Here is a 23,778-nt window from a genome sequence, read left to right on the forward strand (position 1 = left end):
AAGTTTGTAAACGGTTCGATTTAGAAGCGGTTTGGTTCATAAACGGTTCGGTTTATAACCAGTTCGGTTTACAATCAGTTCGGTTTTTAAATGGTTCGGTGCAAACGGGTAGCAGTTTGCTAACGGTTCGGTGTAAGCGGTTTTTTTGCCAGTTTAAACGGTTTCGGGTTGGAACCGGTTTCGGGTTAGATACGGTTCGGTTCTTTTTTGGTTCGGTTTTCTTTCAGTTCGGTTTATATTCGGTTCGGTTTGTTAACGGGTTCGGTTCTTATACGGTTTAACATTATTCGGGTCGATTCGGTTTCGGGTTTACTAAAATACGGTTCGGGTCGGTTTTCGGTTTCAAAAAAAACGGTTTTTAATCGGTTCGGTTCTCATTTGGGTCGGTCGGTTTCGGACAGTTAAACGGTTTCGGTTTGAAATTTGACAGCACTAATTGTAACAGAAGTGGTTTTTTGGGGTAGGTGACCCGTTGCCAAATAAATAGGGGCATGCCGCATGCTTTACACTCAAAAACCAGTGGGAAGTTCGAAAGGTGGCAATTAGAAGAGAGCAAAGAACGATGGTCATTCAGGCTGATTGGGTTAAGGTTTGCTTCTTAATTTATGTCCCTTTTTCTCAAATTTGCACCAATTTGTTGCTTTAAGCCTTTATCTTTAGTAATTTTGTTTAATTATGAGGCAAATGAGTTTCTGAATATTGTAAATTGCATTATGTTAAATCCAATCATAATATAAAGCCCTTGAAAAAACTATGATCAAAGAAGTGAATAGCTCCAATTTGCAGTTTAAAGGATATTGGTTATGTAATTTGTAGTATGTACTATATGAGCTTACAATTTTCTAAAATGGGGAATTAAATTTTTTTTTTCCCCTAATTTGTCATGCATCATTGGAATTGTGTCATTGTATAGAGTAATATATTTTTCCGCTGGAAATTAATAGTCACGTATATTATTTTTAATTTTGACAATTTGGTGAATATAGTTTACGAATTTTCAAATTCAACCCCGCTTAAAAGAGTGGTGGAGAGAGGATTGAAAAAAAAAAATGATGTGAAGGGTATATATAAAATGAAATTATGGTATTAAAATTTGTTTTTGAAGGATTGGGATAACTTGATTATGGCCGTGTTCTATTGACCTTACAAGTTTAGATTAGTTCTAATAAGAGTTACTAAGGGATACTCGAGTCCAATTTACGATTTAAACAAGATCGATTTAACAAATTAGGTGCATAAAGTGCACTTTAATTCATTATAATCGAGTATGAATGGATGTATGTAGTAATTAGTATGCACCAATAATCATAGGTTTGACCCAAAAAAAAAAAAAAAAAATCATAAACACAGTCTTACTTCAAGTCAACCAGATGTTGATGACTTGATGTAGCCACATTAAGATCAGGGTCTTTTCGATGAGGGGTCAAATGTCACTGACCTTTGTGAGTATTTTGAAACAACCTTTGTAATAGTTTTGATCAAGTTGATGAAAACAGGCACAAACATGAATTGTGCTCAAATCTACAAATCTACAATATATTGATATATCCTAAAGAATTGTTATTTTCCTAAAAATAAGACTGTTTTGCTCAATTGCTCATAGTTCTTGTTTGCGGGTCTGTCTTTCAGACCAGATATGTTTATGATGGTTTTGACTGCTTATACCCTTTCAAAGTTTCAAGCTACTTGTATGTTTTAACCATAATTTGAAGTGTCTAAAATATTATCAGCAAATATGTTATCAATGGCTAGAAAAGCTGCAATCTTGTAAGATTTATACGATCAGTAAAGATGATAAAACATTTGCTAATATACTTGTGTGACAGGACAGAGTTGGTCCATTGTTTGGATATCCTAAAACAAAGTTCTTAGATGTTTACGCTTATCTTGTGAAGTTATTAGTGGTATTCTTCATACAGATATTTTCTTGTAACAACTAATATGATGATTATCAGTTGTGTTCTGAGTTAAATTATAAGAGAAAATCCTGAAATTCTGATATGCTTCTTAGTTATATACTTGTGTGCTTTTAGTTTGAACAGAATGGAATTGGGCCTGGAGCAAGGAGTTCACATGCAATAGCCATAGTAGGAAAGAAGCTCTATGCATTTGGGGGTGAATTCATGCCACGAGTCCCCGTTGATAACAAGCTGTATGTCTTTGATCTTGAGGGCCAATCATGGTCTGTCAGTGAAGCCAGTGGAGATATCCCACCGCCACGTGTTGGTGTCTCAATGGCAGCCGTAAATGACTCTATCTATGTCTTTGGGGGAAGGGATGCTGAACACAAAGAGCTTAATGAATTCTACTCTTTTGACACAACTACTAACAAATGGACCCTTCTTTCTAGTGGAGAAACTGGGCCAGTTCACCGAAGCTACCATTCCACAACAACTGATGATCGTCATGTGTACATTTTTGGTGGCTGTGGATTCTCTGGCCGGTTAAACGACCTTTGGGCGTATGATACCATTGATCAGAAATGGATGAACTTCCCACCTCCCGGGGAAAATTGCAAAGGAAGAGGTGGACCTGGGCTTGCAGTTGTCCAAGACAAAGTTTGGGTTGTGTATGGATTCGCAGGGAAAGAGGTTGATGATGTCCACTGCTTTGATCTCATCAAGAAAGAGTGGGCCGAGGTTGAAACAACAGGCGAAAAGCCCACTGCTCGAAGTGTATTTTCAACTGCTGTAATTGGCAAGTACATATTCATATATGGTGGAGAGATTGACCCTAGTGATTTGGGTCACTTAGGTGCTGGTAAATTCTCAGGAGAAGTCTATGCTTTGGACACAGAAACACTAGTGTGGAAGAAATTGGAGGATGGCTACAGTTCAGCTGATCATCCAGGCCCAAGGGGATGGTGCGCTTTTGCTGGTGGAAAGAGCAATGGAAAACCCGGCTTGTTGGTTTATGGTGGTAATTCGCCTAGCAATGACCGGCTTGGTGATATTTTCTTCTTCACCCCGCGTATAAACATTGAATAAGTGGTGAAAGTAGTTGCAACTCTTTACTTGTGCAGTCATTAAGCATGGATTGAGCACGGCCAGCCAGTCGCCTAGCTGTGACATGGTCAAGTGCATGTGTATAGTGTCACCAAATGAATAATTGTGAAGAAAATGTGGTTGTAATGTACTCTCTCCGTTCCTTAACTAGATTCATACTTCTAGCATTTATTCCTCACATAATAAAGAGAAGTAAGAAGCTAATTAAGGGACGGAGGGAGTAACACTACTTTGTTGGGCTATAAGTCCAAAACCCGTGTGACTATCCTTAATTCTCATATGGCTATATTTTGGTGCTTTGACTACTTACTGCTTAGTTGTTACAGTTTGTATCAGTTTCTTGTCATGGTTGGGTTTTCGATCTAGTGGTAATTCTGATTTAATAAATTCCAACTGAGATTTGGCACGACTGAAAAATAATGGACAGGTTGTAGAGTCTATTTTACTTCTAGTATGTTTGCTTTCTTGTCTATTATGGAACTTTTAAAAGGTAAATGTAAAGATTTCTGTGACTTGAAATAACTTCAATTCTATGTTACTCAAGATTCTGAGTAGGGGTGTCCATAATTCGGATAAAAACCGAAATCCAATCCAATCCAAACCGAATTATCAATTCGGATCGGATCCAAACTTTAAATCGGATCGGATCGGATTTAGATTTTTTGGAAATTTGGATTTTCGGATTGACCCTAATTGGATCCAATCCAAACCGAAAACCGAATTGTAAAACTAAGGGTTCATTTGGCATTGTTGTGGTTTTCTGTTTTTTGGTTTTTTGTTCTCTAAAAGTATATGATATGAGTCCCATAATGAATCAAAAATTATATAAAGTTATTAAAATTATGATAATTATGAAAACTTACAACAGAAAAGTGGAAACTCCTTTTTCTTGTTTCCTGTTTTTGGTTTTAAAAAAAAAACAGGAAACTGAAAACCAAAACTGATGCCAAACAAGCCCTAAGTTTGTATAAATATGGATTTCTATATATTTTGAAGTTTAGCTCAAATACTTACTACTACATAAAATAAATTAGAGAGACTTTGTATTAATTAATTAATGACTTGACGTTGAACTATTTATTTTAATCATGATTTTGAAGACTTTTATTTATAGTAAAGCTTTATTTTTATAATTGTATTAGGTGCTAAAAAATAATGTATTATAATTTGGATTTTCGGATCGGATCCAAATAACCGAATTTTAATTCGGATTAGATCGGATTGGATCAAGAGAGAAATTCGGATCGGATCGGATTGGAAAATTGAAAACCGAATTATATTTCGGATTGTATCGGATTTGGACTAAATCCAAACCGAACAGACACCCCTAATTCTGAGTGTAAATGATACATATAGGCTGATGGACATGTATCCTAATGTCGTGTGGATGTCAATTAGTTGATATACGCGTTGGGTTGATAATCATTACATGCTATATAATCTTGTTTACATTATTGTCATATGTGGCTCTCTCTACACCAAAATGAACATATCCTATTATGAAACTCGTGACAAATCTATCGCTAAGTTCATGAATCATATGCTTCATTCTAATACCCATCACATCTATTATAACATAAATCACCAACTACATTATATACATTTAAATTTTCTACTCTCACTCTCTTTAATTTCATTCAATTTTTTCTTTTCTTTTCATTCGTTGCCTTATATGTCTAAAGTACTTTCAACAATTATATAGACGTGTTTGGTATCGAGGGGATAGTCAAAGTGTTGGATATAATATTTTCTTGTCGATTTGACAAATAAACATCACATTGCCAACAACATTAAACATAACTATTGTCATTACTAAAGAGTAAATAACTTATTGACTTTTTGTCATTGCTCATAAAACTTTTGGCCACAAATCTCATCTCATCAAAGATATAATGCATAAATTTTTGTACTATTGAATGTAAGATCTAAATAGCAATCAACTAATTCCACACCAAATTGTACAATTTAATACTTTTAATTATTAATTCAAAAAAGGAAGTGTTGTACAATCTTCCAAAAATCAAAAACAAAAAACAAAAAGAATCATATCATTATACACCAAAAATAAAGAAGAAAAACCTTCAAGTGGACCAATTATTAAACATTGCACTCAATAATTAAAAAATTCTTAAACTTTCTCATCATCTCATGTGCTAATCGTCGGTGCTCAAACCTTGCCAAATAATCTTCCAGCTCACTTCCAGCTTTACAATGTCCACGTCATATATCACACCCTCAATTTTTTTCCCTTTAATTTTTTTTTAAAAATTTTTTTTGCAATTTTGTATTTTTTTTTTTTTGGTATTTTTGGAATTATTTTTACAAAGCAGCCAGCACACAATAACACAAAGTGAGCCCCAAAGCCAAAATTCCTCCACCGTTGATCAATCCAGCTGCATTATTCTTCTTCTTATGAGACGTCGAATCCGCCACATCATCATCCTCATCCGACGCAGGGCCATCGGCTGCATCCGGGCCCGGCGCTTCAGCTTCGGGTGAAGAAGCCGGCTCGGGTGTAGCCGATGGCTTAAATAGCTCACGTGGCAAGAGTACTTTATCTAATTTATAAACAGCTAAAGGATCCTCGTCAACTAACGTCCCCGTTATCTTAGCCGTTATTACTTTAGTTTTTATTGTTACGGACTCGTCGTCGTTTTGAATGGTGAAATCATATTTGTTAGGTCCTTCCGTCGCTAATGTATTCATAAGGCCGTTGCTAGACTTGAGCATGCTCATTGAGCTGTAGACCGGAACACCGTGGTACAAGAGTACCGCGGTCTTGTTTCCGGCCGTTAAGTTCTTGAATTTTGGCATGAACGCCTTCACGGCGCTGTCACTAGCACAAAATACTGTTAAGCCGCTCTCAATGTTTTCCTATAAGAAACACACAAAAGAGAAGCAACGTTAACTTTAGTGCCCTTTTAACATCTACTAGTGTTACATTTACGACAATTTTGTTTTCCGCACCTTATTTTAACATATTTTAAAATAATAAATACAAATAGCATAAGCTAAAATTCAATTAATATATACAATAAGTTCAGAAAAGTTCATGTGACACGCAAAATAATAAATAATAATTAAAAGTGCGCTAAGTTATTACCTGGAAGGTCTTTTGAGCGCCCGTAGAGGTGAGCAAGTGGGAAAATTCTTTGCAACCCTTGGAAGATAACAAGGAAGTCAAGTTAACCTTACTAGGCTCAGGTGTAGGAGCCTCAGCTTCAGCTGAATCAAGCACTTGACTAATGTGAATGATTGATAAATTGTAAGGCTTTTCTAGTACTGCCTTGACAAAAAATGAGTTCAAGTCACCCGTGTTAGCCGGTCCGAACCCAACCTTTCCTCCGTGCATATCTGTTATGTTCACATACCCTGCATCCCCGTCTGCATCCCCTGATGACTGGAACAATGAAGCCGTCGTCGTGGTTCCTGTGCATTATTTTAGATCAATGTCTAAAGATTAGATTAACTCAATGGTGGCTTCTAGGCAAATTATATATGTTAAAGACTTCCAAAAACAATTTTTTCGTGTAGAGAGATTCACAAAGGACAGTAGTGTAACTAATCTAGTCTACATACAAAAAATAAATTAAAATCAAATATGGCATAGTAGCAAAATACTCAACTTGCATTAAGTTATTGTGATGCAAATCATGCATTTTTATACTAATTATGAATCTTTGACTATGAAAAAATGTAAAAATAATATTACTATTAGTAATTAGCTTAGGTACATACCATCAGTGATCTGGTGGAGTTTCTTGGCACCATAATAGTCAACAAGGACATGAAGTGAGAGGACATTGCGAATAACGCGAGTAGGGAATCCCTTGGAGAGGAGGGAAGACATAGCAGAGTTGTCAAGGGCAAGAACGGTGATGGTTTGGAGGTGGTTGATCTCATTGGCAAGGTGGGTTTCGGTAAGGTATTGGTTGAAGGTGGAGAACTCAGGGTGTCCTTTAAGGATCTTGGTGATGTTAAACGCCGTGGTGGTGGGAACGAGGAGGACGAGGAGGAGGAGGGATACGACCGCCGCCATGGATGGCTGCATTGTGAATGAGTTGAGCTAAGAGGAGGAGATCAAGTTGTGGTGGTGGGAAAGAGTGGAGCATGTGAAGAGTGAAGAACTAGTGTATAAATAGTAAGGGAGTATGGGAATAATGGTGGTGTTATAACAAGTACAGGGTGTTAATTATGATTGATTGCTATAAAATGGGGCCCAAATTTTCACTGCAAGTAGAAATAATCAATCATTTTTAGTATTATTCGTTTGCTACTTAGCATGTCGCTTTTTGGTGGGTTCAATTTTGTAACAAAATTCTTGGTGGGACCCTTTGGTTCTGGACCGACAATTGCTCACTTGTATGCAGAAGATTTCCGCGAGTAATACTTGGTCAAGTACTGATTGTACTCCGTAAATATTGCATCCATTCGTTAATTGTTGTGCGTGCTGAAAATTTTCAAAGGGTAGCCAATCTAGCCATGAGCCCATGATATGTTTCCATCGTATTGTGTTGTATTGTATTTACTACCTCCGTTACAGGTAATGTGCAACGATTTGACATAAAGCAGAGAGGGAAAATGTCTAATCGTTGCACATGACCTGTAACGGAGGTAGTATATTAGTTATGTATCTGAGTTAAATTGGATTTATTGTGATAAATTATATTAGGCTATGTTTTATCATGTCTTGTTATGCTTCCCTATAACAAATATGGTTCACGATCTAACATACACTCTAATGTTTCAATCGTGCCATGCTTTAATTGGGCCAGACAATGCCCGATTACTCGAGTCATCACCGTCTTTACTCCGCTAAATAAAGTAGTACTTAGAACGGAGTAACTATTTTATTTCCTTTGAATCAACTTGATTCCTTTTATAGAAAGATATTTTGATCATATTATACTCCATAACAAGTAAAAATTGTCATCAATTATTGATTAGAGACAAGTTATTGCCAATTGTTATTATATGAATCAAGATTGATCATTATGCTCCCGGACAACTACTTTTGAACATAAAGGGTAAAATAAATTTAGGAAGGTCCCATGCAAAAATGTTTATCCTTATATCTAATATACCATGTATGGCCAAAGTTGATAAACATCAAAATCTTTCCAAAACGGAGGAAATGACTTATAATTCAAAGCAAATGTTGTGAAGTATTTTCTTTGCATTAGACTCAATTGTTTTCCTACACGTTCAATTTTTCTTGTTGTTTACTTGATTTTATAGTTCGATAAATAAAATCAGTGATTACTTGATATTCCAATTGAAAATTTTAAGATACATCAGCCTGTACCTTGCTTAATTAATATTCATAATACGAAGTATTGTACTCCTAGATTTCTCATAGTTCAAAACTACGACCATACGAATATCGAATTAATAGCTTCAATTTATCTACTCTGATGATTCTTCTCTGTACAAAGTTACAAACTATTACACTTCTTAATATTCCTTCGAATCTCTACTATTATTTAAAAGTTTGCGAAGATTTATGGGAAAATAAAGTTTATTGATTTGATTACTATATCATATTCTTACTCCACATTAGTACTTCCTAAGTAAAATTTATTGTCGGCAACTCGTATAATACAGTATTTTGCATGGCCATACTTAAAATGCTAGGTGCGCTAGTAGTTGGCTGGTTAATATCATGGTTATTATAATAAACGTATCTAATTTTCTATTAAATCTTGGTTGACAATAATATAAGAGTAAACTCCTGTGTATAATGACTTTAATGAGGCATCATGACCCACTTGACTACGATTAACAAACAACAATATACAAAATACAATTTAAGGGTTACTTGGAAGAATAAGCTAATTGAACGAGCAACAATATACAAGTGTGTATGGAAAGATTTGTGAGCTAAGAAATCCTTAGTTGTTCATCAAAATCGGCTATAGATTCTACACGGATAAACGATTTTTGTTTATCTCGAAGATTAACTAGGGCTCCCTCTCACAATTATTGATATGAACAAAAGGGTTAAATTATAGAGGTGTGTGACTGTGTGCCTGTGAAATTTAAAACCATGAATTTGCGGTAGACTTGAAAAATTCGAAGTGATGATCTGCTGACTCCCATCCCAATCACAATTATTGATATGAAATCAACAAACTCAATTCATGTCCATCCTTTCAGCTTTCCCAATCAAACCAATATTTCAAACTTGACAGAAGAATCCTCAAGTACAGGATTTCTTCTTTCAATTTCAGCAACTTATAACCTGAAATAATACCTACAATTTATAGAACTACGGGTCTGTTCACATTTACTGAACTGATTGGAGCTGAGCTGAACTAAACTGAGCTGGGCTGAAATTGAGTAAATGTGAACAGGCCCTACGAAGTACTAACTTAACAACGTGAAATGCCTCTTACGTCATATAGTATGGCAGCATAGGCTTGGGTCAAGACAAAGCACATGTTTAACCAGCACACAAGTGCATGAGAAGTGGATGTTCCTAGGAAGTAAATTCATGTGCACTTGTTTGGTTGACAACATAACACGGAGTAAGAATTAGAGCTTCCTAGGAAGAACTCTTCCCACATATTAGAGTTCACTTACCTAATCCGTCCTAGGTGAGTGAAACTTCCCAAGGGATGTGGGAATTTCACTATGCAACTAATTTTAATGCACATTGAACTTACTGCAACCTAATACTTCATTTAACCAAACAAACACTAAATAATTTATAATCAAGTATATAATATGGGGGTAGGATAGGAGAGAAGCCCTTAAGTAAACATTGTTGAGGATACAAAGACAAACTACTTATACAGTAAAAAGCTATAATGTTAATCAGTGTCACACAATAGCAAGCAAGTCAATTGCCAATGTAAGCGAGGTGCATGCCATTGTGTGACATATTAAGGGCTTGTGTCAAGTTATGTGCCCTACGTAGTTAACATTGGTGTGCCTTTTTTCTAAGGAACATTTGAGTGTACAAAAGAATTTTCGGAAGTTCAGGACTTCATGGATACCTCTAAAGGCTCTAAAATCTATTATAACTCTTGAGAATTTGATTTCCAAATATTGAACAATCTAAATGCCTTTTATCTCTGTACTCTTTTAAACTTAAATTTCACGCACAGAAACACATGTTGGCCTTTGCACCTAACCACCTACAATTCCTAAACACAATATAACGTAAACAAGTATATAGAATGGAAGATTTTAAACCCTCCCAAAACCCTTGTACACTCAAAAGACATCCAACCTTGTTAACAACACGTTTTTCTTACCAATGAGAGTCAGCAATTACGGTAGAAGCATGTACATGGCCTACCCCTATGAAGATAGTAGTATCAATGTATCATGTATAAGAAAGAAAACAAAGGTGCAAGACAAAGTAAAATCAGAAAAAATAAAAAAATTGAGATGGTTGTAAAAATAATGAAATTACAATTCAAAACACATGAGGTGAAAAACATCAGAAAATCTCTACAAAATTTCAAGAAGACTTTTTGTATCTACAATTACTTAACACACCGCCTATAAAAGAGCAATTTGGCAGAAAAACATCACTTTACATGGTTGTAACAAACTTTCAAAGTTAGTGCCAAGATACTTTGTTTGGTTGGGCAGAAAACATGTGAAACTGAAAATGGTTCTTTATTAGAAGAGTTAGAGAGAAAAGGAAGAACAGAAGCAGAGGGGAGGGCGGGGGATGAAAGAGAAGAGAGGGTAAAAGGGAAGAAATAGAGCAGAAAATGTAGGCATTCTATTCTAAAAAAAGAAAATGTTTATTTAGTTTCCACTTTGGGGAAAACTATCTGCCCATCTACAAAAGCAGACAGGAAAATGGGAATTCAGATAATCTTTTTTTCCATAAAAAATAAAAAATTAAAAATTAAAATAAAAAAAAAAAAAAAAAAAAAAAAAAAAAAAAAAAAAAACCCACCACAGTCTGTATTATCTAGAGGGGTACATTCATTTCTGATCTACAAACTAGAAGGCATCTCGTAAAGCACAATAACCTACTTTTTGCTCAATGACTATATCAAACTTTCAAATTAAAATTACAAGAATGAAAACACCCAACTCATATACATCCCCAAACATGATGAACAGATTCTTCTTTTCCCATAAATAAAACCCTTTCTCTGCTTTTTCACACCAAACTGAACTTGCAACACATAAGCTAGTCCAGAAGCACATGTATCGTGTGGCTACATATGAAGTTTAGAGGTCTAATAACCAAAGTCAAAGGTATCTTGTGGTTTTTGAAAACCAAGAAGGACAAGACAGTATACCAACATGGGAAAAAGATGTGTCATATTTACACAACAATTAGCAACATTAACTAGAGAAACATGAGAAGAGTTTTCTACAATCAAGTTCATCCCCTCTTGTCGTACTCCATATGAAAATGCCAAAAAGGCATTGAGAGGAATTCTCTCAAAAGATTAGTAGGTACACTAATTCTTACAATGCAGGGATTTTAGAAGGCTCTAAGACACCAATGCATATAAGCAACATTTGTCAATAAGGTTCTACCATTACTAGTTCGAAAGAACAAAATTTTCCTCTTTTTTTTCATGGAAAGCTTTGTTAGAGAGGACTTTAAGTCCACTTTCTAAGTACTATTACTTTAAGATATTGTTTGTTTGAGATGTTTGATTGATGAAAGGAAAGATTTGATGAGCTAAAACAAGAGATATAAAGTGGTGGTTTACCATTGGTGACAAGTAGTCTAAACAAACTCCTGCTTCCTAGAATGGTTGAGATTCAATCCACCAATAACAAATCCAGTAATCAAGATGCTATCCTTCTTTCCTGTGTACATTTCATTTGCATCAGTATCTGTGCACCTTTATTATATGTGTACCTTTGAATTGCACGATGTCAACTTTAAAGATCCTACAAAAATTAGCAAACTTACTTTCTCTTTCTTCTATCAATACCGCTGTTTCTTGTATCATTTTTTGCAACACCAGATCCAGGAGGGATTGCATATTGCATTGGAGATAGAGCTGGAGAGGGAGCAGATGTGGGAGGAATAGCAGGAGGAATGGATGATGGCGCCGCAGTTGAAGCTGGAAGTGCAGGAGCAGGTTCAGGAAGGGATCTTGGCAAAATGTGCTTCAGCCTATTGTTTCTGTAATTTTTCCAGAAATAAAACTGTTGTCTGTGTGCCACTTCCTGAAAATTTAAAGTATTTACAGATTAAGTAAAAGAAACCTAAAACAAAATCATTTCTTCCATGAAATTCAGTGACAAACATTACTGCATTAAGCTGCTGAAAAAATCATCAATTACATCTGGAAAGAATTGTGTCTAAGTTGTGCAGCTATTGGTCCAATTCATACTGAAAACTTTGGTAAAGAGTAAAGGGGAAAAAGACTTTATCAAGAACGCTAGTGTAGCAGTTGATACTCCCACACCCTTTTTGTTTGTCCCATTTAGAATTTTCAGCTTGAAAAGATAGAAACTTTAATTATGAGTTTATGATAAATATAAGATAAAATACGTAAGGCATTTTTATGAGAATATCGATGTGTAGATTTTAATTATCAACTTCGTACAATCTTTTACAATGCATATTAAGATACTAATGCTTAAATATTTGTGCACTGAAAACTGTGCAAAAAGGAAAATGGGACAAACAAAATGGAATGGAGGGAGTAATAAATAAAGGTAATGACAACGAGCTTTATTGCACTTTTGATGAAAAAAACAAAAAATCCCATACTAAAGTTCAGAACAAGATGGAAGTTGGTAACTCTATCCTTAAAAAAATTTCACTAGCACTCGGTCATACTTCTAGAATGACAATGAATATAAATTTATGAAGAAAATCCTATAGATGAAGACGAGGTTCCATTATCATAGACATTAGTATTTGATTCGCTTGCAAAATTACACAAATTCATCACCATTCCTACCATATTACCGCCCAACCTAGAAGATAGTAAAAGGTATTGTCACAACCAACAACTAAATGGGCAAAGCAATAAGAAAGTAATAATGATTTACAGGAATTTAGCATGGCATCTGAAATTGTCAAGCCCCTTCATAGTTCTTATGCAACTCTCCAAAGTCAAGGGAGTCAAAGTAGTGTCAAACTAATAATGATTTGGGGGCAGATTCAAGCCGTTGAAAGTGTCACAATGATCAAAGTCAAGTCTCCAAGAGCTTTGGTTTTCAAATCATCGATAAGAATATTAACTTTCAAGTCCTCGGTTTTCGATTACTCACCCATTCCTCACTTAAAGAACTACACATTATAAGAACCAACTCTCTTCATACATCCATAATTTAGTGTCTCATGTGGATATAACATTATAACATACATAATCAGCAAACATATAATTCAATGTTATACAGATAACATCCTTAGATTAATTTTTAACCTGCATTCAATAATATTTGTTACATGGAAAATTGCAGCATAGGTTTACATTAGCTTTGAGTTGAGTTTAGTATTTTGGAGTATATTTTACAAGAAAATCCCTCTCAACCCCAAAATTTTTTCCAAAACGTAATCAGATACAATTTCTCAATATGAAGTTAATACAATTCTTCCCAATTTCATTTTATTAGAATAGACTTAGGGTATCACTTAATGCTTAATTGAAACACATATAAATTCTACTTTTGAGAAGACTACATGACTTTTCAAATTGCTATTGCGAGAATAACTTCTACATAACCCAATTCACAATCATCACAAATACATTGCTAATAGGACCGCGCGCACACATTATAACTAGTAAGCAAAAATAAGATAAACTAAACAAGCCTTTACTGTACCGAATAGTAGACTTAGAGCCCTTAGTAAGGCCTTTGTTTAGTTCAACTTATTGTTACTTCTTTCAGAAAAAACAAGTATTGAACAGTTATTGTAATGGTTAATATTATTATTATCAATAATATGATAGTTTTAAAAGAAAGTTCATCAGAAAAAATAAATTCCAATCAAATCAGATCAAATAAATTAAGACCAAATCAAAAAAAAAAAAAATTTAAGTTCACATCAAATCAAATAAGTTCAATCAGAAAAAATAAGTTCAGAAGAGATAAGTTCATATCAAATACTTATTATTATTAATAAAAAATAGACAAAGTCATTTAACTTGCAAAAAAATTGGTGGGAAACCGAGACGGCCCCACTCCTCTAGCTACAATAAAGCATATCCTAGTGAAGACATGGGCAGCACCATGTGTCCCAATGTCTTGAGTCTTCGATAACTTCTAAACCCGCTTCGGCAATATAATCTCCTTCTCTAATTCTCCAAGAGAAGAAAAAGAGGAAGGAATAAAACCATAGCCCATCATCCGTCAACTAGCTTCATACTTAACCAGCTTACGATGAGTCGCATCAGTCACAACCCGATAAGGAACAAAGTTAGACAACCCAGACTGAGTCAAAGGAGAAGACCCTGTCAAGTCAACACACACATCACGACCCCGTTCCCAAGAATAAAGTAACACATATGCAAACCACTGTGGCCCTCTGAAAGTCCAATGTTAACCTCCTTTCTTGCTTATATATCAGACCGATAGAAAACATCAACAATGGTATCTCGAAAAACATTATGGCGATGTTTAATACCCATAATACCAGTACACAACACGACATGATCACCACAAATATCCTTAGCAAATGTCGTAAAGCAAGCAGAGCACGACGTCGATATAGAGAACAAAGGAAAACTAATTGGTAACACAACGCACAACAATAAGTCTTAGCATTCACGTCTATCCTAGCCCTGACATATGGACCGCTCGAAGCCAAGCCAACGTGTGTTCTCCTTGTTAAGACTTCAACAAAGCTTTGTGAAATATATATCATCCAATTTCTTCATAGGTTTTAGGGCAGCGACCTCACTAGGTTTACTTATGTGGTTCTATTAAATAGACTCAACTCATAGTTGAAGGCACGACCAGAGCCAAGAATCCTAGCATATCGTAGATGCTTAGTATGCAAACTAGCAAACTAGAAATGAAAAGGCATAATGACGAACATCACTCGCGAAATAAACACCAAGCACTCCAAACGCAAAAGGTAAGGTGGCAAGTTACACTGCCAATCGCCAAATCCTGGCCCCGAAGCAGTATCAATACGCTCCAATGGAAACCAAAGAGCCCATCAAATGAACGCCGAGGCGCCTCAAAAACACAAGAATGACAAGTAAGCAAAGCAAAGTAGAATTTTGAAATGTCCATACACACCATAAGTAACAAAAACTCACACTTAGGATCCCCGAGCTTAGCAACCTTATTTATAAGCACAATGTTCTTGGTCACTCTCTACATCACAAGCTCACCACTAAAGATGGAGTCGAAACTGGTGGGACTACCAAACAATTTAACACCACATAAAGGCCGGGTAAACTTAGTTTCTTCACATTGAGGTGTAGTCCAAAACAAGGCTCATCCTCCATAATCAACTCTAGAACCTTATTATTTGTTTATCATTGCTATTATTAGTTGTTATTTTTCTATTTATGCTGTTATTTTTTTTTAGTATTTGCTATTTTTTTATGGATTTGATTATGGAGGATAGGACTCATTTCAGACTACCTTAACGTGGAAAAAACTGAAGTTTTGTGGCTTGTGGGTGTCTCTTCACCTGACATTCGACCTCTATGTGGTGTTGAATTGCTTTGTGGCCTGTTTCGACTCTATTTTCAGTGGTGAACTTGTAAGGCAAAGAGTGACCAAGAACATTGTGCTTATTAATAAGATTGCTAAGCTTGGTGATCCTAAGTGTCCGTTGTTGATACTTTTCAAAACTCTACTTTGCTTTGCGTACTTGTCCTTCTTGTGTTTTTGAGGCGGCCCACCGCACATTTGATGGGGCTCTTCGGTCTCCCTTTGAGTGTATTGCAACTGACTCGGGCTAGTGCAACTTGCCACCTTACCTTTTGTGTGTGGAGTGCTTGATGTTTATTCCGCAAGTAATGCTCGGCATTATACTTTTTCGCTTCTCGTTTGTAGTTTATTAGCTTACAGACTAGCATCTACGACATGCTGGTATTGTTGGTTCTAGTTGTGTCTTTGACTATGCGATGAGTATATTTAATAGAACAGTGGAGAGTTTGACATTTAAAGTAAAGTAGTCCCGGTGAGGTCGCTGCCCCAAAACTTATGAAGAAATTGATAGATTTATATTTCTCAAAGGTTACTACAAATCCACATTTTCTTTATCTCCTTGTCAGCTTTATGGAAGTCGCAACAAGGAGAACACACCTCGGCTTGGCTTCGGGCGATCCCTTTTTCAGGGATAAGATAGACGATGAATGCTAAGACTTATCGGTGTGTGTTGTGTTACCGATTCGGTGTTCCTTTGTTTTCTATTTCGATGCCATGCTCTACTTGCTCTAGTGTTTTTGCTGGGGATATTTGTGGCGATATTATGGGTATTAAATATCGCCATAGTGTTTCCAAAGATACCATTGTTGATGTTTGCTATCGCTCTAAGATATAAGCAAGAAAAGAGGTTGACATTGGACTTTTGGGGGGAACAATGTGGCCCTTAGACTTGCAAATGTGTTACTGTATTCTTGCGAACGAGGTCGTGATGTGTGGGTTGACTTAATAAGGTCTTCTCTAGGGATGTCAGTGGGGCGGGTCAAGTAAGAGACCCGCCCCATCCCCGCCCCAATGGGGCGGGGATGGGTCTCGGTTTGGCGGGTGGTGGGGCGGGGATGAGGATAAAAACCATACCCGCCATGGGTGATGGGGCGGGAGTGGATTTTAAGTTGTACCCGCCCCACTTCGTACCCGCCCCATCCCCACCTCATACCCACATCTATATATCTTTTAAAGCAAAATTACATACTTTTATTCTATTTATAAAATAATTACATGAAATACAATATTAATTATAATACTTTGTACGACACTTATATTATAACACAAAAATGTGTCAATCAATCAATCAATCAATCAAAGCCTTAATCCCAAAAGTGGGGTCGGCTAACATGAACCAAATTTGATTATTCCGTGTAGTCATCAACATAAATCTTTCTCCTCCAAACAGATAACACAAAAATGTGTATATATGTTTTATTTTATAATTCGTATTAATTATGTAAGATTGTGTATTTGAGATACGGATATTAGGTGGATCTTGGGTGGGGATTAGGCGGGTCTTTGGTGGGGGTGGGGAGGGGATGGTTTTGGAGTTGTACCCGGTGGGGCGGGGAGGGGATGGTTTTGGAGTTGTACCCGGTGGGGCGGGGATGGGATGAAAATTGGACCCGCCGCGGGGATGGGGATGGGGATGGGAATGAAAATATTAGGTGGGGATGGGGATGGGAAGGCCAACATCTACCCTGTCCCGCCCCATTGACATCCCTAGTCTTCTCCTTTGACTAAGTCGAGATTGTCTGACTTTATTCCTTAGCGGGTTGTGAGACTTGTGACCGATGCGGCTCATCATAATCGGGCGAGTGAAGAGCTGATAGCATTGGTGGTCAATTGGTCATGGTGGTGAGAGGGTTGTGACTTTGTGAGGGATGAGAGAGAATAAGAATAAAAAATACAAAATTAACCTATTAAACAAGTTGTAGGTCAAAAGGCATGTTTTAAGAAATTTAATGTTAAAGGTAGGATTATTTCCATATTATTCAAAAGTGGGATGGTTTTGAGCAAGTCAGTGAAAGGTGGAATTTTCATTTTCAATTTTTTCTTTATTTTAAAGGATTTTAGAATACTAAAATGAGTAGAATCTATAGGGCTTTCATTCTCTCTCTTTATAATTATTCCTTTCATATGTTGTAGGGTTAATCTCTGTCTCTCTTTCCTTCAGAGTTTTAAGCTACACTCATTATTAGCGTAAAATAAAGTTGATTTGCTGGACGGGCAATACCCGGCCTACAGCTAGTTTAACAATGAAAAAAAAAGATGCACAAGAGAAAAACTCAAAGGAGACACTCATTTGTAGATGGAAAGAGTGTAACAAAGAAAAAGTCGCAAACTTGGAATTCCATTCACATTACTGTGATAAGCCTATTTACAAACAATAAGTCAAAATGCCATATAGATAGATCACAATCAGTAACTCACATCCTAAGCTTGTGAGGTTTTAACATCTCAACTTTCATCTCACGAGGGAGGGAAAAGCTGGGAAAAGAGCATTCCAGCATCATCATTCGCAATAGCAATCAAATTGTGACAAAAAATTCTTTGAAAATGATGTCTAAACTCTGGAACCAAAGGCTATATGAAAATGAAGATGTATTCATATAACACATGTTCTTTGCAGTTTGTACAATCTTCCAAGTACATTGGTCAGATTTCTTCTTTTTTCAACTGAGTAATAACACCATTTATGATACAGTTAGAGTCTTACTTTGAAGATTATCAGCACTTTGTTCTTTTCACCTAAATTTACCTTATCTCAAGTTTATTAAAACTGATTTGATCTAAATCATCTAATCTGAACTTAACAGAACTTAAGCACCTTATGATCAGTAATAAACTTGGCATCCCTTATCTAGAGCTAATGACCCTTATATAGAATTATTGATCCTTAACTATACTTATTTTCTTGTAAGTTGCCCTTTTTAGGTGAACAAATATGAGCTCTATTAAATTCTCTTATAGTGAATTTGTGACTACGGAGTAGAACATTAGAAGTATAACCCATATATCAGCAATGGTAGATGGGGGCCCATTGACAAATTGACTCAAACCATGCTATTTTCCCCAAATCAATGTGTAACATTGTACTCCTCTAACCTATAAAAAAAGAATAATTGATGGAACAGGCAACATAAATAGGAGCGTAGGACAAAAGTCTTTGCTCTAAATGGTAGGTAAACACTAAACAATATCAGGTCAACAAATATTCATTCCTTTATATTTATTACCAGCATTTAAATGCATCATCAAGACAAACAAGAAAGATAACAAAACGTACTTTGCTCCCCGGATGAGCCATAGCATTGCGGAAGTTAGCATTTTGTAAAAGTTCGAGGAAGTACAAGCAGTGCGGATACCTGAATTAGACAAGGTCATGTTAGACAAGCAAGTAAGAAAAAAAAGAATAGCCAACAAAGTTTCCCATTACAAAATCATCAAATTGGCAAAATATACATGTGTTCAGACTTTCAGGTAATCAACCATTTAAATGGTTAAATAATGCTTACATAATAAATTTTAAATACTCAGGCCGCTGCCAATACTGAAGGTATTTCAGATAACCAATGAAAGCTTCATCTTCAAAGTAGCGATTCTGAGCCAAATCTGCACATGTAAATACTTTTCAACTAATTAAACAGTTCACAGCACAACTCCAAGTTTCATCTCACTAGATATAACTAACATAAGTGATGTGACATACAATGGATGTAAGTTGGATTTGCAAGACACTGAACAAATTCCAATTCAAGCAAAAAGCGTTGGCGCCCATCATCTGGATCCTTATAGACATCTTTTGGCCTGAAAATACACATCCATAATGCAAAACATGGTCAGGACTAGCAATGGCTGTATAAAAGAGCCAAAAGGGATTTGAGTAGGATATTCGGGGAGCAAAAATAAGATAAGAAATTTACGAGGAAGGCGACTTAGCCTTGTCATCAGCATCATCTAAGGAAGCCATAATTAACGAAATGAAATTGTAGATGATAACAATGCCTAATTTGGCTGGTCTGCAATCACAAAAAGGGTTCAAGTCACATAAAGCTTATTAAATTCAATTCTTTAATGCAAATCAGTAGTCGTAATAAGTTATTAGTCAAAAGAATTTTTAGGTTCCATTGTTCTTTGATTTCCATAACAACGGCTGGTGAAATTTTCATAATTCATAATTAAATTTCACAATTTCAAGAATATCTTATAAATCCAGAATTTAAAAAGTACTCGTATAATAAAAATCAATTGACATTCAATAAAAATTAAATTCGCAAATTGGAACTGCAATGAATTAAAGCACACAAACTAAAAAAAATTCATAGAATTGAAAATGCAAAAAATTTCATGACTCGGAATATAGTATTATTAGATATTTCATATCTAAAAAAGATTAATCAAAGCCTAATTTTCTTAATTGATTAAGACATTCAATTAGAATTCAAAATTCAAATCAAAAACAAATTGTAAGCAGAATTACGTAACAAAAAATACCAGGTAATTGACGATTTGGCGAGCGGGTTATTCACTGGTTTGAAAGTTTCATCAACCACATACAAATCGCAATATAAAAAATCCAAATTAAATTCATGTGAGAAGGGAAATTAAGTAAAGATCAAAACTTTGAGAGATAAATCCCTAATTTTGAACTTAAAAAATGTTCACATTAAATTAAAAACCCAAATAAAAAAATCGGGAGTAAATGATCAAAACTCAAGCTGCAATAAAAAATAATAATAATAATAATAATAATAATAATAATAATAATAATAATAATAATAATGATGATGATGATACAATTCATTGTTCAAATGGTTCTATTTTTTTGATACACATGTCTACTGTTAAACTCATTGAGAAAATTAGAGTACTACACAACTTAAACTAATTTTCATAATCGGTTAGTTCTTCGTCTTCTTCTTGTCCACCAAGCTCCTCCATTACCTCGGCATTCCTCTGAACGGACTCCCATATCTGATAAGTTATTTCTTGTCGTACAATATCCAAAACTGCTTTTCTGTTAGGATCGTACATAGTATGATCTTCTCTTCGCTCCATGACTTCAACTTGGTGCATGAATGGAATCCCTAGTCATGTAAACGAATAAAATTATGTAAAGTACAACAAGCAACGATTATTTGCAACTGAAAACGTAATTTTATAAAAAAAAAATTTAAAAAAAAATTTAAACAACAAAGTGTTTTGTGTTCTTTTGTCATAATTCTATTTTATTTTTAAATTATATAGTATATGTGTTTAAAATGTTTTGGGGTTTCATGTTTATAATATATTTTCCATAAATATTATAATTATAAAGTATATTTTTCATAAATATTTTAATATGTACATATGTATATACACATATGTATAGTAATAAATAATAAAAAATCATTAATCCGTAGTTAAAAATCACTAATTACTAAGTTCAGTTTAGTTCAGTTCAGCTCAGTTCAGTTCAGTTCAACATCAATTCCAATTGACATACAATAATCATTAAATGTTTGGGATGTAAATTCAGGGAGATATATGTGGGCCAATTAATCCGGCATGCGGATCATTTCGATATTTCATGGTTTAAATTGATGCTTCTACACGATGGTCACATGTCAATCTGCTTTCAAGTAGAAATGTTGCCTTTGCAAAATTACTTGCCCAAATTATTAAATTAAGAGCACAATTCCCAGATCATACAAAAGAAAATAAGACTTGACAATGCTGGGGAATTTACATCCCAAACATTTAATGATTATTGTATGTCAATTGGAATTGATGTTGAACACCCAGTAGCTCATGTTCATACACAAAATGGTCTAGCTTAATCACTAATAAGATATTAATTACAATTGATTGCAAGACCATTATTAATGAAGTCAAAATTGCTATCATCTACTTGGGGACATGCTATAATACATGAGCAGCGCTAATTAGATTGAGACCTACAGATTATCATAAGTTCTCACCACTACAACTTGTTTGTGGTCGAGAACCAAGTATCTCACATCTAAAAATCTTTGGTTGTGCTGTATATGTTCCCATTGCTCCACCCCAACAAACAAAAATGGGCCCACAAAGAAGGCTGAGAATTTATGTCGGGTTTGAATCCCCCTCTATAATTAAATATCTTGAACCATTAACTGGTGACTTATTTACGGCTAGATTTGCCGACTGTCACTTTAATGAAACAGTAGTCCCGACCTTAGGGGGAGAGAAAGTGGACGCACATAAGAAAGAAATTGAACTTATTTGGAATGCAACACAATTGTTGATGTTAGAACCACGAACAAATATGTGTGAACAAGAAGTTAAGAAATTATATTGTTCATTTACAAAGTGTTGCAAATCAATTGTCTGATGCATTGGTACACACAAAGAAGGTGACAAAATCACATATACCAGCAGAAAATGCCCCTACACGTATTGAAATCCCAACTGGTAATAAGGCCATAGAAAATGAATCTCAAGCACGAAGAAAGCTTAGGAGACCACTTGTTTAAAATATTCTAAGCCAAGGAAATTGAAAAGATTGGATGGAAAAGAAAATGAGACTAATGATGTTCCCCCGTCAGAAGGTCAAGAAAGACCAAATGTGGATGAAAGTAAAGAAAATGATGATAATCCAAACGGGCACAAACAAGAAGACAACCCTATGGGGAATGAACAAGACGTTCAAAACATCGATAATAACAAAATTTCAATGAACTACGTCTCTACCAAGACTCGGTGGAGTAGGAAAGATGTTATCGTGGATGAAATATTTGCAAATTTCATCGCAATTGACATTGTGTCTAATGAAAATGATATTGAACCAATAACAATAGAAGAATGTCGAAGTAGGAGTGATTGGCTAAAATGGAAGGAGGCAATGCTGGCTGAGTTAAAGTCACTTGAAAAACAAGAAGTTTTTGGAAAAATAACCCTTCCCTTACACCATCAGGTGTAAAACCCGTTGGATACAAATGGGTATTTGTGAGAAAACCTAATGAGAAAAATGAGACAGTTAGATAAAAGGCAAGACTTGTAGCCCAAGAATTTTCTCAAATTCCAGGGATTGATTATGAAGAAACATATTCTCCAGTAGTTGATGCAACTACATTAAGATTTCTTGTAAGTATAACAGTCACAAAAGAACAACAAATGTGATTAATGGATGTAGTGACTGCGTATTTGTATGGGTCACTCAATACAGACATTTACATGAAAGTCCCCGAAGGATTAAAACTACCAGAAAGCCACAAGCCTAGAAAATTGCTTTCCATAAAACTAAAAAGGTCACTTTATGGATTGAAACAATCTGGAAGGATGTGGTATAACCGTCTCAGTGAATACCTTATGAGAGAAGGATTCAAGGACAACCAAGTTAGTCCCTGCGTTTTCATAAAGCAATCACAATCAGGATTCACTATCATTGTAGTTTATGTTGATGATTTGAATATCATTGGAACCCCAAATGAACTCAAGAAAACTGCAAAATACTTTATGAAAGAATTGAGATGAAAGACCTTGGGAAAACTAAATTTTGCCTAGGACTGCAAATTGAGTACTTGAGTCATGGTATTTTTGTCCATCAATCAAACTCTACAGAAAGAGTTTTGAAAATATTCTTCATGGACAAAGCAACTCCAACCAACTTCCCAATGGTTGTGAGTTCTTTTAATATGAAAAATGATCTATTCAGACCCCGAGAAGAAAATGAAAATATTTTGGGTCCAGAAGTACCATGCTTAAGTGCAATTGGAGCCTTAATGTACTTAGCTAACAACACTAGACCCGACATAGCTTTCTTTGTGAACTTGTTAGCCAAGCAAAGCAATGCACCAACATATAGGCATTGGAAGGGAGTTCGACACTTACTCCGGTACCTATGAAGGACACAAGACCTTGGTTTATATTATCAACCGAAACAAGATGTTGCTCTCATTGGGTACGTAGACGCTGAATACTTATCGGATTCTCAAAATGCCAAGTCACAAAATGGATATGTGTTCACTTATGGAGTCACTACAATATCATGGAAATCAACAAAACAGACATTGACCGCGACATCCTCAAATCATGCAGAATTGATAGCACTTTATGAAGCAGGACGATAATGTGTATGGCTGAGGTCAATGATCGGTAATATCCAAAAGGAGTGTGGAATGAACGCAATAACAGAAGACCTAACCATCAT

At 35.4% G+C, this 23,778-nt stretch overlaps 3 protein-coding genes across 3 annotated transcripts; 1 reads left to right on the top strand and 2 right to left on the bottom strand.

Annotated features, from left to right (window-relative positions):
- The first annotated feature begins 449 nt into the window (after positions 1-449).
- On the top strand, positions 450-3,135 carry LOC145559470 (thiohydroximate-O-sulfate sulfur/sulfate-lyase (nitrile-forming) NSP5-like). The gene is made up of 2 exons (XM_081620895.1): positions 450-589; positions 2,034-3,135. Exons 1-2 carry the CDS (start codon positions 563-565, stop codon positions 2,985-2,987), a joined length of 981 nt encoding a protein of 326 aa, XP_081477021.1. The 5' UTR covers positions 450-562; the 3' UTR covers positions 2,988-3,135.
- Positions 3,136-4,961: 1,826 nt separating this feature from the next.
- On the bottom strand, positions 4,962-7,108 carry LOC145559471 (fasciclin-like arabinogalactan protein 2). Its single transcript, XM_081620896.1, has 3 exons — positions 6,744-7,108; positions 6,109-6,434; positions 4,962-5,879 (listed from the first exon to the last, which is right to left on the bottom strand). Exons 1-3 carry the CDS (start codon positions 7,054-7,056, stop codon positions 5,325-5,327), a joined length of 1,194 nt encoding a protein of 397 aa, XP_081477022.1. The 5' UTR covers positions 7,057-7,108; the 3' UTR covers positions 4,962-5,324.
- Positions 7,109-11,236: 4,128 nt separating this feature from the next.
- Positions 11,237-20,364, bottom strand: LOC145559472 (mediator of RNA polymerase II transcription subunit 31-like). Its single transcript, XM_081620897.1, has 7 exons — positions 20,103-20,364; positions 19,532-19,627; positions 19,318-19,415; positions 19,124-19,220; positions 18,895-18,973; positions 11,905-12,164; positions 11,237-11,798 (listed from the first exon to the last, which is right to left on the bottom strand). The coding sequence occupies exons 2-7, from the start codon at positions 19,576-19,578 to the stop codon at positions 11,786-11,788; spliced, it is 594 nt and encodes a 197-aa protein (XP_081477023.1). The 5' UTR covers positions 19,579-19,627; positions 20,103-20,364; the 3' UTR covers positions 11,237-11,785.
- Between the last annotated feature and the right edge of the window lie 3,414 nt (positions 20,365-23,778).

Source organism: Chenopodium album, chromosome 9, assembly GCF_948465745.1.
Source record: "Chenopodium album chromosome 9, dcCheAlbu1.1, whole genome shotgun sequence".
Taxonomy (NCBI): Eukaryota; Viridiplantae; Streptophyta; class Magnoliopsida; order Caryophyllales; family Amaranthaceae; genus Chenopodium; species Chenopodium album.